This window comes from Puma concolor, chromosome E1 (assembly GCF_028749965.1).
Source record: "Puma concolor isolate L17-30 chromosome E1, mPumCon1.1.hap2, whole genome shotgun sequence".
Taxonomy (NCBI): Eukaryota; Metazoa; Chordata; class Mammalia; order Carnivora; family Felidae; genus Puma; species Puma concolor.
The window spans coordinates 49,072,320-49,088,009 of NC_141680.1; the positions used below are offsets into that span (position 1 = coordinate 49,072,320).

A 15,690-nucleotide genomic window follows, 5' to 3' on the forward strand; every position below is an offset into this window, starting at 1 on the left:
CCTGAGTCTGATGAGAGGCCAGACAGCTGATAACCCAGGGAGAAAAGGGATTTGGGGCAGGGGGATTCGCTGGTGGTAAACAGGACATCCCTAGAATCGTTTTGTATTGCCCAACCCCGGCCTAGAGGAAGGTCAACTTCCCACTTTAGCTGGTAACTTAGGTCAGAGGGCAGAGGCAGTGGGTGAGAGGCCGGCAGAGGCATATGGTCTGTTTTTGGCTGACAGAGTCAGCTGAGTGAGGGTTCAGGGGCCTCTTCCACACTGAAGGCGATCAGTGAAATGAATGAAAACCCATGACTGGCTAACAGCGCAAAGAAGGCGGCACCAAGTGCTTCCTGTTAAGAACAGAAATACAGTCACTGTAAGAGGTCAAACACTGTAGCAAGCTACTGAACATGAGAAAAACAGGCTTTGTGCTCCACAGGCGGGAGGCGGTGCTTAGGGCCTGAGCGGAGTAGCGGCGGGAGGCCTCAGGTCCAGCACAGTTTCAGAATGGCCAGCAAAATGACAGTCGTGGCAGCTGAGGGCCAGGGAGCCCCCAGGCCAGGTTTCGTACATGCCGTCACTTAGCAACTGTGAAATTAAGCTACTCAACTGGGTGAGCCTGTTTCTCCATCTACAAAATGGGAGAGAAGAGCATCTAATCTGCAAGACTGTTTAAGGGATCACGGTAGTTCTATGGAAGTGCCTAAAGAATCTGGCACATGGCAGCTTATATTCCTTATCTTATCGCAGATGATCTTGAGTCAATGTCCAGCTTGTTACACTGTGGGAGTAATGCGCGTGGGAAATCTTCAAAAGCACTGGAAATAGCTAAGGAGTCTGAGAATTTAAGAACACAAAGGTAACTGAGGAATGAGACCTCTATTACTCACGAGCCTGAGGACGTCCCCACTGATTGCCCAGTTGCTCAGGTCAAAGGTTAGGAGTGATCTTTGGCCCATCCGGTTCTCTCACGCCCCAGCCCTAATTCATCAGCACATCCAGCCAGCTGCCCTCCATCCACGTCTCCCAACTCAGTGGTTTTCTAACCTTAAATAGGTCAACATTACTCCCTGCTCAAAAACCTCCCAGTGCGTCCCGCCCTCCTCAGAACTGATCCCACGAGGCCCTGCCTGTCACCACACTGGCCTCATCGCAGTTCCGTGAATACGCCAACCACCTGCCGGCCCCCGGGCCTCGGCCTCAGCACTCGCTGGCCTCTCCCCTGGAATGCCACTCCCACACAGATCCCATGATTCAGTTCCTCACTTTGGTCAGGTCTCTGCCCAAATGTCACCTCCTCAAGGAGGCCCTCCTTGACCACTGCTCTAAAAAAGCTATCTGGTCATTTTCCATCATCCCGTACTTGGCTTTCCCTTCATTCTTGCCACCACCAGGTGTTTGTTACTTGCTGTCTTCCCGACCAACTAGAGCACCAGCCACCTGAAGGGACAAGGCCCTTATCCGTCTTGTTCACTCCCATGTCCCCAGTGCCTACAGCTGGGCTTAGTACACAAGAAGTGCTCAGAGTGCTTACGTAGGTAGAAATGAGTTTGAGCAGAAAAGCAGAAAAGCAGAAAAGCCACGGCCCAGGCAGCCAGCTTTACCTTCTTCCCAGCCGTGGGGCTGCTCTCCGCGCTCTGCACGGGGCTCCTTTGGGGGCTTCGGTTTTCTTGGGGGACACACCTGGCCATGTACACGCTGTAGTCCAGAAGCATCTTCTGCCGCACACTGCCCACCAGCTCCTTCTGCTTCGGCTGGGACATGACCTCCTCCACACTGCCTTTGCTGCTGCTGCGGCTGTGGGTCAGGTGCCCCGAGGGGCTGTTGTGTCTGCTATGTGAGGGCAAAACCCCTGCAGCAAAGAAGTGATGGCTGTTAATTCACAGAAAGAATGATTGCAGAGGAAACGGAACACAGAACATCGAACAACTATCACAACTGGGTTGAGCTGAAAACCAGCCAATAATGCTAACAAATGATTGTTTAAAAAATATACGGTTTCATTTCCTAGCCTGAAAAATACCTTCCACTCTAATAATAGATAATGTTTTAGAACAGTTTTTAGTCTTCTCCAAGATAATTCAGAAGACCTGAAAGCCATGAAGCCCATCTGGTAAGTCCCTTTCTCTTTTTCTTCCCCCCTGGTAAGCACTTAGGGTCAAATACGGAACTGACATACCCCCCGGGAGAAATGGAAATTGGGCAGAAAGCTAAGTGCTCACCCACGGCTCGGGGCAATTCTAGACCTACCATCTTTCATTCAACAACGGTTTTCATCAAGCACTTTCTCTGGGTCAATTCCACATTAAAAGAAGAATGAGACATAATCCCTGACCTTGAATTTGGGCACCCAGGCAAAGAAATCACAGCTCTCTGTAATAACCATCGTAACTGAAGCCCAACTGAAGGACTTTCAGGGCAGAAAGATGGGGGTGACTACCTCTGCACAAGAGAGCCCCAGGGCTGACTTTCACAGGTAGTGTCCTCCAGGCTGCCTCTTAAAGAAGTAGTTGGCATTTTCCTGGTGCAGGTGGGGGAAGAGCATTCCAGTTAAAGGGAACAGCATATGCAAAAAGGAAGGACAGGGTCCTGTAGGTCTAGAGAACGCCGAGAGGTTCAGCGAAGGTGCAAGTGGGGTCCATGGGGCAGAGGGACAGGTCCTCGGTACAAATGTGAGTCGGGAGGCCAGAGGACTCTGCATTTCTATGGTGATCTCAGGCGTGGCGGACCATGTTCAGGTTTGGGAGCCTAAGAGCACTAGCCTGAAATACTGCCCTGACTCACCTGCCTCCTTGTCACATCTAAGGTTCTCCTGTGTTTCTTTTCTCAGAGGAGTCACAGTATGTAAAAATAAATACAATCCTAAGGAACCAGGAAAGGCAAAACCCCATACATCTGCAAGTCATTCCATCCGTGGTTAAATGATTCAGTGCAAAGGGTTGCAGAGATCAGCCTAAAAGGTAAATGATTCGTGCGAACACTCCTTAGACAACCATCAGTTCAGGGTGGGCTTCCTTCCTACCTACCTGGGAATCTCTCTCAGAATCTGTTCTCCTTCAGACTCTTTAAACATACGTAAGCATTTAGCACACATGTCATTACCTGGTTTACTTCCAGAGACTCCAGGCGGCTTCTTGATTTCCGACTTCAGTTTAGATGCCAGAATAAATCGCCTAAACCACTCCTCTTTCTCTCGGCCAGTTCTCCCAAAGAGATACAGTATCTGATCTCGCTGGCCTGATCTCGTTCCCTCCTGAGGATGGGGTGGCTTCTTAGGGTCCTCACTTCCCAGCTCTCTCTCAGCTGGTGGCTTTTCTTCAGAAGTCTCTTTATCAGTCTGGGCCTTAGACATAAAGTCGTCTTGTCGACCAAGCTCGATACAAATGGGGTACTTTTTATTCCAAATTCGTTTTCGAGCCAAACTTTTAGGTACAAGATAAATCTAGAGTGAAAGGGAAATGATGATTTACACACAAAATTAAGAATTGGCCACACTGTGCATTAATATTATGCAGAACATGATGCAAACTTCATAGCCTTTTGGACTAAAATAAGTGTGACATAATTACTACCCTGTCTACAACACGACTATAAAAACTGGGATAAATTTGGGGCGCCTGGCTGGCTCAGTTGTTGAGAGCGTGTGACTCTTGATCTAGGGGGTGTGGGTTCGAGCCCCACCCATGGTGGGTGCAGGGATTGCTTGAAAACAAAATCTTTAAAAAAAGAAACTGGGATAAATGTTTAGAAGGGACCTGCTATTCCTCAAACTCATTCAGAAGCAGATGTTTAAGAATTCGGGAAGCGTTAACAGGTATCTGTAATTTTTAGGTAACAGTGGCACATAAAGTATTGAGTAGATCATCATCAACTAAGTTTGACTACTGACTGAATTTAATGATCCTGGGCCAACCTTACACCGGAAAAAAACAAATGAATTTATCCACCTAGATCTAGATGGTAGCTCAAGTTTATTAGCCTCAAGAGTGAATTTATACAAAAACTATTTTAAATACTTCTGCGTTGGGGTAAACTTCAAGATCTCTCACATGAGTTATAACAACAGAGAACCTATAGCTTTTTGGAATAACAAATGATTTACCTTTCTCAAAAACAGAAGCATATAACACTTATCAAAATGTAGTTATTTTACAAGCCCATAATTTCCACATGTACAGTCGTTATTACTCTAAACCACTAACATAGCTTTTTGTTTGACGGAAAAAAATAACCCTTAAAACAGATGAGCGTGCTATGCCTTTGTTCCTCAAAGTGTGGTCTGCTGACCAGCAGCAAGAGTATCACCTGGGAGCTCACATAAATGCAGATTCTCAGGACCCATTCAGAGTTGCTGAAATAGAATCTGCATTTAAAAAGATGCTTGGCTGATCTGCATGAAAGGCACCATCCTAAATTATACTAATACTTTAAACACACACACACACACACACACACACACCCTTTTTGAGGGGAAAAAATGCAGTAAAGCAACCAAGATTCCAAATGCTTTTCTTTCATTTGTGTTTCCCATACTAGCTGGGCTCACCTTGCTGTCTGAAAGGTCGTAGATTTTCTGGCTGATGTAGGTAACCTCTGGCTTTGTTTCATTGTAGCTTGCCCTCCTGGATATATTTTTATTGGGTTTTGAAAGTCTTAAGGTCCCACCCTCAAGTCGAACAAAGACTGAATGGGTCAAAGTCGCGTGGTAAGTTTCTGGATCATAGTTGTAAATCTCATTCATCCATCCCTGATGAAGAAAAACTTCCATTAGTAAAATTAGAGTACAAATCTGATTGGCTATGAAAACGAAGACCACTGAGGTATTCGGGACACTGAAACCAAACCTAACTATGACGCCAGTGTCAATTCATTGGTGACCAGAGGTTGCTAAGACAAGTGCTCAGCTTGAAGGATAATTAGGGTGGAGGCATAATTTAGTATGTTTCTGATAACTGAAACTCTGGATTTGGGGGAGAATGATAATGTCCATTTCTCTAAATAGAAGGTTCTTTTCTCTTTTCTTTTCTTTCTTTTTTAAAGCTAACAAGCAAATCAGGAAACTCAAAAGTGTTATTCATGTAAACAGAACAAGTCTCTCCGCCTGACCTCCTCTGGGGGTGAATAATCCCATCCAGTCTGGCCTTCTTAAATTAGCCAAACTCATTCTCTTCTCAGGTCACCTGCAAACCATCTTTAGAATGTCACAGATCACATTAACTCATGCTACCATTCCAGGACTGAGAGAACACCTACCGCTCCACTTCTGGCTCGCTGAAATCACACAGTAAGGCAGATGATCAGGAATTAGGCACTGAATATTAGAGATATGATCAACAGTATTTCAAAATCCAAACACATATAATAACTTCAATGAGTAAAATTGTGCCCCAGGTCTCCCCTCAGTAACATAAATGTACTTATACACTGATCTTCAAAAACAGCACACACATTAAAGTGCATGGACAACACACAAAAGCCTAACACACCATAAAATTATGCTAAAGCTCCTTCTCATAGCTGTGATCAATATTCATCATCTAATACTCTACCTGCCCCACAGTACTTTTTCAGATGATACAGTGTCCCAGATCTCCTTAAAAGAAGTTCTCAGGGCACCTGGGTGGCTCAGTCGTTAAGTGCCCGACTTCAGCTCAGGTCATGATCTCCTGGTCCATGAGTTCGAGCCCTGCATTGGGCTCTGTGCTGACAGCTCAGAGCCTGGAGCCTGCTTCAGATTCTGTGTCTCCCTCTCTCTCTCTGCTCTCTCTCCACTGCTCATGCTCTGTCTCTCTCAAAGATAAACATTAAAAAAAAAAAAAAGAAACTCTCTAGGGAACTTTAATTGATTATCTTCCACTCCCTTCACTTTATAAATGTTTCTGGAACAAGCAGAGAGGTACTAAATATCACACTGCAGTTGGGATTGCCATCCTTTTCAAAGAATGGTCATTTCCGTGGTGAGTACTTGAGTCTCACACTGAAGTCTTGACCTGAGAGCCTCTGCAAATGCAGAATCCTCAGAATTCTCTGTTATTCAATTATCCATTCATCAAAACATGCACTGTCTCTCTATGTGCCAAGTAATTTGTCAAGAGCTGATATAAAGACTTTAAAAAGGACAGGAGTTTTGACCCAAGGCTGCTCCCAAATCAGCAGAGAACTGGGTCTTCATTTCACCATGTTACCACCCTGCTGGGGTAACCATAAAAAGGTCGTCACAAAAAGTACGCTGAATGTAAGTTAAAAACAGACAAACAAACAACCTTCGTCGTGGGGTATATATGCAAAATTTATGAGCCAATTATATAGTTTTATAGATCTCAGTAGGGTGTTTTGTTTTTTTGGTTTTTTTGCATGCGTTAGGAGTATCTCTTCCTCCTCCTAATGTGTCACTGCGTCTATTAAAAATGTTGAATAAGCAAGCAATGGCCACAGGAAGAGGGTGTAATCTAGGTGTTGCAATGATCAGAGCAATGAAATGAAAAAGGGGACAGGCGACATAGAGCACAATGGGGCCTGAAGTAGACTGTACTGTTAAGAGTATCAGTTTGGGTAGTTTTATTTTGTTAAGTGTAGAACTAAGTACATTTTTTGATTCATAGTGTTTTGTGTGTTTTTCCTTAGTCTGTTATAATGGTGAAGTACGTTCATCGATTTCTGAATGTTGAACCAATCTTGCATTCTCAGGAAAATTATGTACTGGTCATGATGTGAAGTTGGATTATACCAGCTCGCGAGAGCTAATTCTACACATCTCTCCCTGACTCCACGGTCAGTGACCTCACGTTGTTAGCTTACAATTAGCCATGGTGGGAGTTTTTATAGCCTGGAAATCAGTGAACAGTATGAAGAGCATTTCCCCTCGTCCCAGAGAGCCAGCTTACCAGCATACCACTATTATTATCCTTTTTATACACTACAGAATTTGGCTTACTAATATTTTGTTCAATTGTCCCTCTAAGTTCATAAGGGAAAGTGGTCTATAGTTTTCTTGCAATATCTTTCAATATTAGCTAGCCTCATAAAAGGAGTTGGGAAGTACTCCTTCTCCTATTTTCTGGAAGAGTTTGCGTAAAATATTTCTTCCTTAAAGGTTTAGTCAATTTGCCAAGGAAGCCATCTGAACCTGGAGTTAGGGTTAGGGTTAGGGTTTGGGTTTTCTTCATTGAAAGGTTTTAAACTATGAATTCAATTTCTTTAACTGCTACTGGACTATTCACGCTATCTATTTCTTCTTGAGTGAGCTTTGGTAGTTTGATAGTTTGTGTCTTACGAGGAATTTCATAGAAGTTGTCCAACTTCCGGGTATAATGTTGTTTGTAATACTTCCCTATTATGCTTTTGTCTGTAGAGTCTAGTGATATCCTCTCTTTCAATCCTAATATTGGTAATTTGTACTTCTAAAACAAGCATTTAATGCTATTAATTTCCCTCTAAGCACTGTGCCAGCTGCAATTTTTGATAGGTACTTTCAATTTCATTTGGTTAAAATATTTTTTATTTTCCCTTATGACTATATTTGGACCAACAGGCTAATTAGAAGTATGCTGTTTAACTTCCAAATATTTGGGAATCTTCCAGATATCTTTGTTATTGGTTTTTAGTTTTTAATTCCATGATGGTCAGAGAACACGCTTTGCCTAATTTCAGTTCTTTTAAATATGTTGTTGTGTTTTTTTTTGATGTTAATTTATTTATTTTGAGAGAGAGAGAGAGAGAGAGCACGAATAGGGGAGGGGCAGAGGGAGGGGGAGAGAATCCTAAACAGGCTTCGAGCCCAGCACCAGAGCCCGATGCAGGGCTCAAACCCACAAACTGTGAGATCATGACCTGAGCCGAAATCAAGAGTCAGACGCCCAACTGACTGAGCCACCCAGGCATCCCTAAATTTGTTAAGTTTTTATGACCCAGAATATGGTCTATCTGGTGAATGTTCATATATACTATAAAAAATATGCGTTTTCTAGAAATATATTTGTCTTTTTAAACAATGTTTATCTAAAAGGTTTCAAACAACATTTTCACTAAAGATCTCCTGCATGCAAGCCACCATTTTCTTTTTATTTCAATTTGGTTGCAGGAAACACTTTCTTACATAAATAGGCTTACTAGGCCTAAAGTTCTAAAGGCAAATAGATTAATAAAGGACACTTTCTTACATAAATAGGCTTACTAGGCCTAAAGTTCTAAAGGCAAATAGATTAATAAAGGACACTTTCTTACATAAATAGGCTTACTAGGCCTAAAGTTCTAAAGGCGAATAGATTAATAAAGGACTTGAAGCAGATCCAATTTTTCTGGGCTACTTCAGAGCCATGCTGAAAGGCCACGTTGTAGTTACTTGCAGAGCTACTAAAACCAAGAAGAATCCATGGAGGGAGGGATGGAAGGGCTGGCGCTTAAGACTTTCTTAGGGTCAGGGAATGATAATGAGATTAAAAGAGCAACCTGCTATCGGTGTCATCTATGAGCCATTTAGCCATACGGTCCCCACCAGGGATTGCTCTTCTTGAATTATTTCATTCTGAGCACACATCTACCTAGAAGAGAGGCTACCTCAGGATACACAGCATGTGTGATACCCTCTGCGGGTACCTGCATCTGGTTAACGAGAGCAATCATTTCCACAGGGCTTCAGGGATTGGCTTCTAGCCACAAAGCCATGCTCTCAATCCAGCAGCCTGAGCTCCTTCCCAAGCCAGAGAGCCAGCCCTCCGGAGTTCTTGCTGGGGGCAGCCCGCATCCCCCCAACGCGGCCGTGGCTCTGAGACGACATGTGGTTGTCCTCTGCTGACTGCTCTGACAGGTAACAGGCCACCCTCCGCCACTTGCCAAACTGTAGAAATACTAGAACAACCTGATTTAAAGGCATGTGGAAGAGAAAAGAGAGTTTTAAGTCATACACAGTACAAAAAGAAAATCGTACACCTGCCCCACTGGAAGACACAGCAGTGAGAGGCAGGGGGAGGCCTGGGAAGACAATCTAGGAGATGCCTTTCCTTGGGAAAGGTCCAAGGGGCTCCAAGCTCCCTTCCCCTGGCTCAGGGCTTGCTTGGCCCTCCTTCTCCCTATCTGCTCTTTCAGAACCACCAGTGGCTGCGCTCCAAACACAAAGGCTCCCATGGCTCCTCCTTCCCTTTTATCTTCACATTGCCTTCTTCCCGCACTACCATTTTCTCTTCTTCATGTTACGGAGTTACAAGAGGCTAAAGCCCATACCTGCCAACAAACAAATACAACCCACGAGTCAGGATTTCAACTGCATGGCTCGAGTTTGATGGTCTGTGGTGGACCATCGTTGGTTAGCTTAAGTGAGGCCTGACCCTTGATCATACTTGATTACAGGACAGACCGCTGGTCCCAACACATGCCCTGAAGCCCGCCCACAAACATGAGCAGAACATGAGTCTGACACACCTGTGTTCCAATCCTGGCCTCACCACTTGCTGACTGCCAAGTTGGATGATGCTTACCCTGTTTTCTCCCCAGCGAGAGCGTCTAACATGGCTTACTTCCCAGCTTCATGCCTCCCCCGTCCCCACCTCACCCTCTGCTCCAGCTGTAATCAACTTCTCCATGCTAACAGCACTTTGTTGAAGTACAGTTTGCATATATAAGTAAAAAGAATAAATCTTACACATAAGATTTTAAGATATTAATATTAATATTTGTAATAATAGCTGACATTTGAGCTCACACTATGATCCAGACACTTCAGGTGCATTATCTATTTCTGCCAATTACCCAAGGTTTTCCAAGTGAGGAAAATGAGGAAAGAGGTTATGTGATTTGTCTAAAGAGTGGTTTAAAGAAACCAAAACAAAACAAACAAGCAAAAAAAACAAGTGGCCCAGAGAGTGGCAAATCCAGAACTTAAGCCAAGTCTACCTGACTGTGAGGCCCAGGCTCCTACGTCCCCTCCATGGCATGGCCCACCTTCTGTCTGGCTGGTCATCCCCCAGGTCACGGCAAAGGTGACACTTCTGACAGGGAGCCTCTATGATCACCTAGGCTCAGTTCTCTATTGTCTCCCTCCTATCCCTGTATCTGTTAACTGCCTGGTCTACTTAAATACAAACACCACAAGACAATCAGAGTTGTAACAAGTGGTTGTTGACTGAATACATGAACACAGCCCAATTCAGAGGGTGCCCAAGAGGATTAAATGAAATCTGTATGTAAAGCACGAGTGAATAGGACAGGCTGGTGTGCTCTTCACAGCCTGGTAAGTATTGTTCTAGCTGCCTAAGTGGAGAGGAAGGAGTGCAAAGGAAGGAGCTGAGATCCTACCAAGTGCAGAGAGTGGCAAGGGGTTACTTTGAAGTAGAAGGCTTGGTCACTGCTCCCAAGGAGAAAACCAAGTTATAATTGCACAAAATAGCACAGAACGAGAGAATAAGCTGATCATACTTGAGCACACCTAGACTGCCTGGGTGGCTCAGTTGGTTTCGGCTCAGGTCATAATCTCACAGTGAGTTCGAGCCCCGCGTTGGGCTCTGCGCTGACAGAGCGGAGCCTACTTGGGATTCTCTTTCCCTCTCTCTCTCTCTCAAAATAAAAAAATAAACTTAAAAAAAGAGAGAATAGGTACCCTTGGGAAGAATCTTAAGAGTTAAGATTAAAGAGTAAAAAAGAATTGAAGAGCAAAAAAGGCTTTTCAGGACAGAAACTAAATTAGCCATTTCCCTACAGCAGAGAAAGGTAGGTGCCGTGACTGATACCAAGGTTTCCTGACTCTCATGCAGAGCTCTTTCCAGAACATTACAACCTTTGAAAGGAGACCCTGACAGACTCAAAGGGGCTATTTCCCGACCCACATTAGTCAGGACGCTGACTGGCTATTTGGACGCCTGGACCAAGAGGTGGCCAGGCATGATCCTCCTGCTTCTGTCCCCTGATGCATCCTACTGACCCCAAACCAGGCAGGCTGTCCCTGCAAAAAGCGATCTCCCAATACAAACCCAATTGCCTTTGATAACATCACTCAGCCCACTTTTTCCCACAGCTTGACCAACTCCCTGGATTTAAGCTGCAAACAGCATTTCCAGACCTAAGTCAAATATCAAACTTGAGAGCAGTGCAGCGACTTCAAGGCCTGCACCCTGTCCCTCGAACACGCCCGACCGTCTACTGCTCAGCTCTCTAACATTCTCAACCCTGAATTTCTTACCAAGTAAGATATTTCTCCAATTTTATTTTGTTATGGGACATGGGAGTGGGTATAAAGAGATATGCAGTCAGCAACCCATTCCATCTCAACAGCTCAACTAAAAAAACTCAGAGATTTGGGGCGCCTGGGTGGCTCAGTCGGTTGAGCGTCCAACTTCAGCTCAGGTTGTGATCTCACGGTCCGTGAGTTCGAGCCCCGCCTCGGGCTCTGTGCTGACAGCTCAGAGCCTGGAGCCTGTTTCAGATTCTGTGTCTCCCTCTCTCTGACCCTCCCCCGTTCATGCTCTGTCTCCTTCTGTCTCAAAAGTAAATAAAGGTTAAAAAAAAATTTTTTTTTTTAAATAAAAAAACTCAGAGATGTTCTCAACCTACATGAAAGCAGCTCAGACAAGCCTTGTCTCTTTCTGAGGCTGGAACTGTTAAAATGGAGACAGTGCATACACTAGGGGACAATGACCACAGTCAGCTGGGCTGCAGCTGTCTGGCCCACCGACTGGTCCTGTGATCCCATCTGTAAAAGGTCAGGGGTTTCTCTTCCATCCTCTACTGGATTTAGAAGCCGTATCTGGCTGAAAGTACAAACCACAATCTATAAAGGGACTCATTTCATACTTGGAAAGATTAAAAGCTGCAATTAACCTTTTGCAAAATAATAAAGTCTGGAAGGACTACTATTATGTTCACTTTCAGTTACAGTGCCAACCAGGAGGTCAAGACCAATGCTCTCTTGGTCAGCTTGATGCTGTGCTGACCAGAGTAAAGCATCAGCCCTCCGGCCTGAGGAAGCGACGGGGCTTCTCTATCTTCAGTGTTGCCCGGACTGACATTCTGCTGCCATGTGGCTGTGCTGGCACTTGAGGCTGCCTGTCACTCAGCTCTCCTGCATCATTCCTTCATCTAGCCTATCAGGGAAGGAGCAAATCCTAAACAGGACGGAGCCAGGGCTGAGGCCCCTGCTGCTGAAAATCATCTCCGAGGCAAATAAACAGGTGATCACTTTTCTTCTGTCTCCAAAAGTAAAACATAAGCAAGATTTTCTCTTTTCAGGTTTTGGCCCTTCTAAAAATTTTTTTAATGTTTTTTATTTATTTTTGAGAGAGAGAGAGAGAGAGAGAGACAGAGAGTGAGCAGGGGCGGGGCAGAGAGAGAGAGGAAGACACAGAATCTGAAGCAGGCTCCAGGCTCTGAGCTGTCAGCACAGAGCGTGACACAGGGTTCAAGCTCACAAACTACGAGATCATGGCCTAAGCTGAAGTTGGGACACTTAACCGACTGAGCCATCCAGGTGCCCCTTGACCCTTTTTGATGTATTAATAATGGTTTAGAACTGGAGTCGTGAGTTAAAACGTGATATCACAGATCATGGACTTAGAAAATACAGCAGGAACAGTCTACTTAAATTTACAGAACTTTAGATACAAATTTGGTTTTACCCATAAAAGACAAACAGACCAACAGACATATAGACTTCATACTATGAATGACAGCCTCAAGCAAATGGTCAACATTCAAAATAAGTGCTGCTCCTTTCAACAATAGCCAAATTATGGAAGGAGCCTAAATGTCCATCAACTGACAAATGGATAAAGATGTGGTTTACATATACAATGGAATACTACTTGGCAATGAGAAAGAATAAAATCTGGCCATTTGTAGCAATGTGGATGGAACTGGGCGGTATTATGCTAAGTGAAAGAAGTCAGGCAGAGAAAGACAGATACCATATGTTTTCACTCATATGTGGATCCTGAGAAACTTAACAGAAGACCATGGGGGAGGGGAAGGGGGAAAAAAAGTTACAGAGAGGGAGGGAGGCAGACCATAATAGACTCTTTTTTTTTTTTTAATTTTTTTTTTTTTTAATTTTTTTCAACGTTTATTTATTTTTGGGACAGAGAGAGACAGAGCATGAACGGGCGAGGGGCAGAGAGAGAGGGAGACACAGAATCGGAAACAGGCTCCAGGCTCTGAGCCATCAGCCCAGAGCCCGACGCGGGGCTCGAACTCACGGACCGTGAGTGAGATCGTGACCTGGTTGAAGTCGGACGCTTAACCGACTGCGCCACCCAGGCGCCCCCAATTTTTTTTTTTTTAACATGTATTTATTTCTGAGACAGAGAGAGAGACAAAGCATGAACGGGGGAGGGGCAGAGAGAGAGGCAGACACAGAATCGGAAGCAGGCTCCAGGCTCTGAGCCATCAGACCAGAGCCCGACGCGGGGCTCGAACTCACGGACCGCAAGATCGTGACCTGGCTGAAGTCGGACACTTAACTGACTGCGCCACCCAGGCGCCCCCATAATAGACTCTTAAATACTGAGAATGAACTGAGGGTTGATGGGGGGGGAGGGTGCGGGAGAGGGGAAAGTGGGTGATGGGCATTGAGGAGGGCACCTGTTGGGATGAGCACTGGGTGTTGTATGGAAACCAATTTGACAATAAATTGTATTTAATATAAAAACAAAACAAAACAAAATAAGTGCTGCTCAAAGATACCGTCAAGAAGAGGAAGAAAAAGGTTCATTAGGGGAGGGAAATCCCAGCATCAATACCATCCACATTCTCCAACTGCCTGCTTCAAGGTCACCTTCACAGCCGTGTCACTAGAAGCTATGGAGTCAGAGCTAAAGCCACAGACACTGGCAAAATGGCCTTTATCTCAGCTTTTCCTACTCATGTGACCATAGAACACTTTTTATTTTTTTATTAAAAAAATTTTTTTAATGTTTATTTATTTTTGAGAGAGAGACAGAGACACAGCATGACAGGGAGAGGACAGAGAGAAAGGGAGACACAGAATCCAAAGCAGGCTCCAGGCTCTGAGCTGTCAGCACAGAGCCTGATGCAGGGCTCGAACCCACGGACCCTGAGATCATGACCTGAGCTGAGTCGGACACTTAACAGACTGAGCCAACCAGGCACCCCATAGAACACTTTTCAGAACGTACTGGCAAATAGCAGGAAACATAAGAGAAAACATTCACGTTTGACCAAAAAATAACATGATCTCAGATGAACCACTGAAATAATCAAGGTCTCGGTTATGTTAACACATGATAAACATTAAATCATATCAACAAGTTTTGAAATTATAAGACAATAGATTAGCAAGCCAATAAATCAGTAGCCTCCAAACTTTTTAGATCATACATCCTAGCAGCTCGAAAATTTTGAGTATGTACCCATAATATATCCATTTGTTTATAAATCATGTTCTAATATATTACTTTTATAATATAGTAAAAAATAGAATTGAGAGATATATAGCTTTTATAAAGCTATATATAGGAATTGAGAAGTATATAGCTTTTATAAAAAGTAAAAAATAGGAATTGAGAGAAAAAGATGAAGTAATTAACCTTTTGGAAGTTTTTAGTTTTTCCTTTCTGAAAGCTTTGTACTATCTTCAGCTGACACCTCCAGGCACAATATATATACTTAGGGTGAGGCTCATCATTAATGATAATGGATGTAAATCCATATTTCAAATAGTCTTGTCGATAATTTCCAAGGATTTTGACAAAGGTGGTTATATGGTCATCTGTATGTTAAATATTAGCAAAGCCTATAAACTTCCTTAGAAAGAGTAAAAATACATATAAATAGAAACTAATACTTTTTTCTTGGATAGAGTCTTTAGCAATCCATCTTGGAGACCACTGAAAAGAAGCAAAAGAATGAAGCAGAGAGATCACAACAGAGGCCTTGGGCACCAACACACCAACATGTTCATACTCTGATGCCATCTCGTTGGGAACCTCCTTTGGGGGTATAGCAAACCTCTTCTTAAAGGTTAAATACTGAACAATAAGAACAATCTTCGATGGACTTAATACTTTTCTTTATACATTAAAATAAATATTAGAGTTGAAAGATATCTAGCATTGATTTCTTTCATGATTAAACCTTACTCTTCCAAAAAACATGATTGAGACTCACCTATGCCCACAGCCTCTCTCCTCACTCCATAGATGAAACTTGCAACAAAACCAAAAAGGATGGTCCTGTAACACCCAGCCGGAACTCAGGATATGTTTTCTCAAGGAAATGATGTTATAAACTTAGTTCTATAGGAGTGAACCAGAATTATTGTTTAGCTATGCTGTAAGCTAATGGGTTGAGTGGGAAACTGGCAAAATGTTGATAATTGTGGAAGCTGAGACGGGGTGTTGGGTACATGGGCTTTCATTACACTATGCTCTCTACTTCTGTGTATACTTGACATTTTCTATAATGAAAAGTTGGAAAACAAAAGTTCAAGAAAAAAAAATCATGCTGGAGTCACCTGACCTCTTTAACTACACTGTTCCCATGGAATTCAGGACACATTTCCTGCGCCGTTAACTCTCCAACCAACTTTAAAACATGGGTACCTGCTTGCCAAGTGAGGGCTGCCTGCTTTGAAATATCTCACCTAATGCTTCTCAAACAACATGGGACATTGGGAAACAGACATGTTTATAAAAGCCATACATAAAACCTCAAGTGACCCATTATGGGAGCAGAATATTTCCAGTTCTATATAACGTAGAAATA

At 43.7% G+C, this 15,690-nt stretch overlaps 1 protein-coding gene across 6 annotated transcripts in view; it reads right to left on the minus strand.

The window, feature by feature from the left end:
* Window positions 1-15,690, minus strand: part of TEX2 (testis expressed 2) — a 106,071-nt gene that overhangs the window by 36,993 nt on the left and 53,388 nt on the right. For all 6 annotated transcript variants that reach the window (XM_086687736.1, XM_086687730.1, XM_086687732.1 and 3 more), the window contains 3 exons: window positions 4,532-4,732; window positions 3,088-3,427; window positions 1,590-1,837 (listed from right to left, as the gene is read on the minus strand). In XM_086687736.1, coding sequence (XP_086543862.1) covers window positions 1,590-1,837; window positions 3,088-3,427; window positions 4,532-4,732 — 789 coding nt within the window. The remainder of the gene's footprint in view (window positions 1-1,589; window positions 1,838-3,087; window positions 3,428-4,531; window positions 4,733-15,690) is intronic.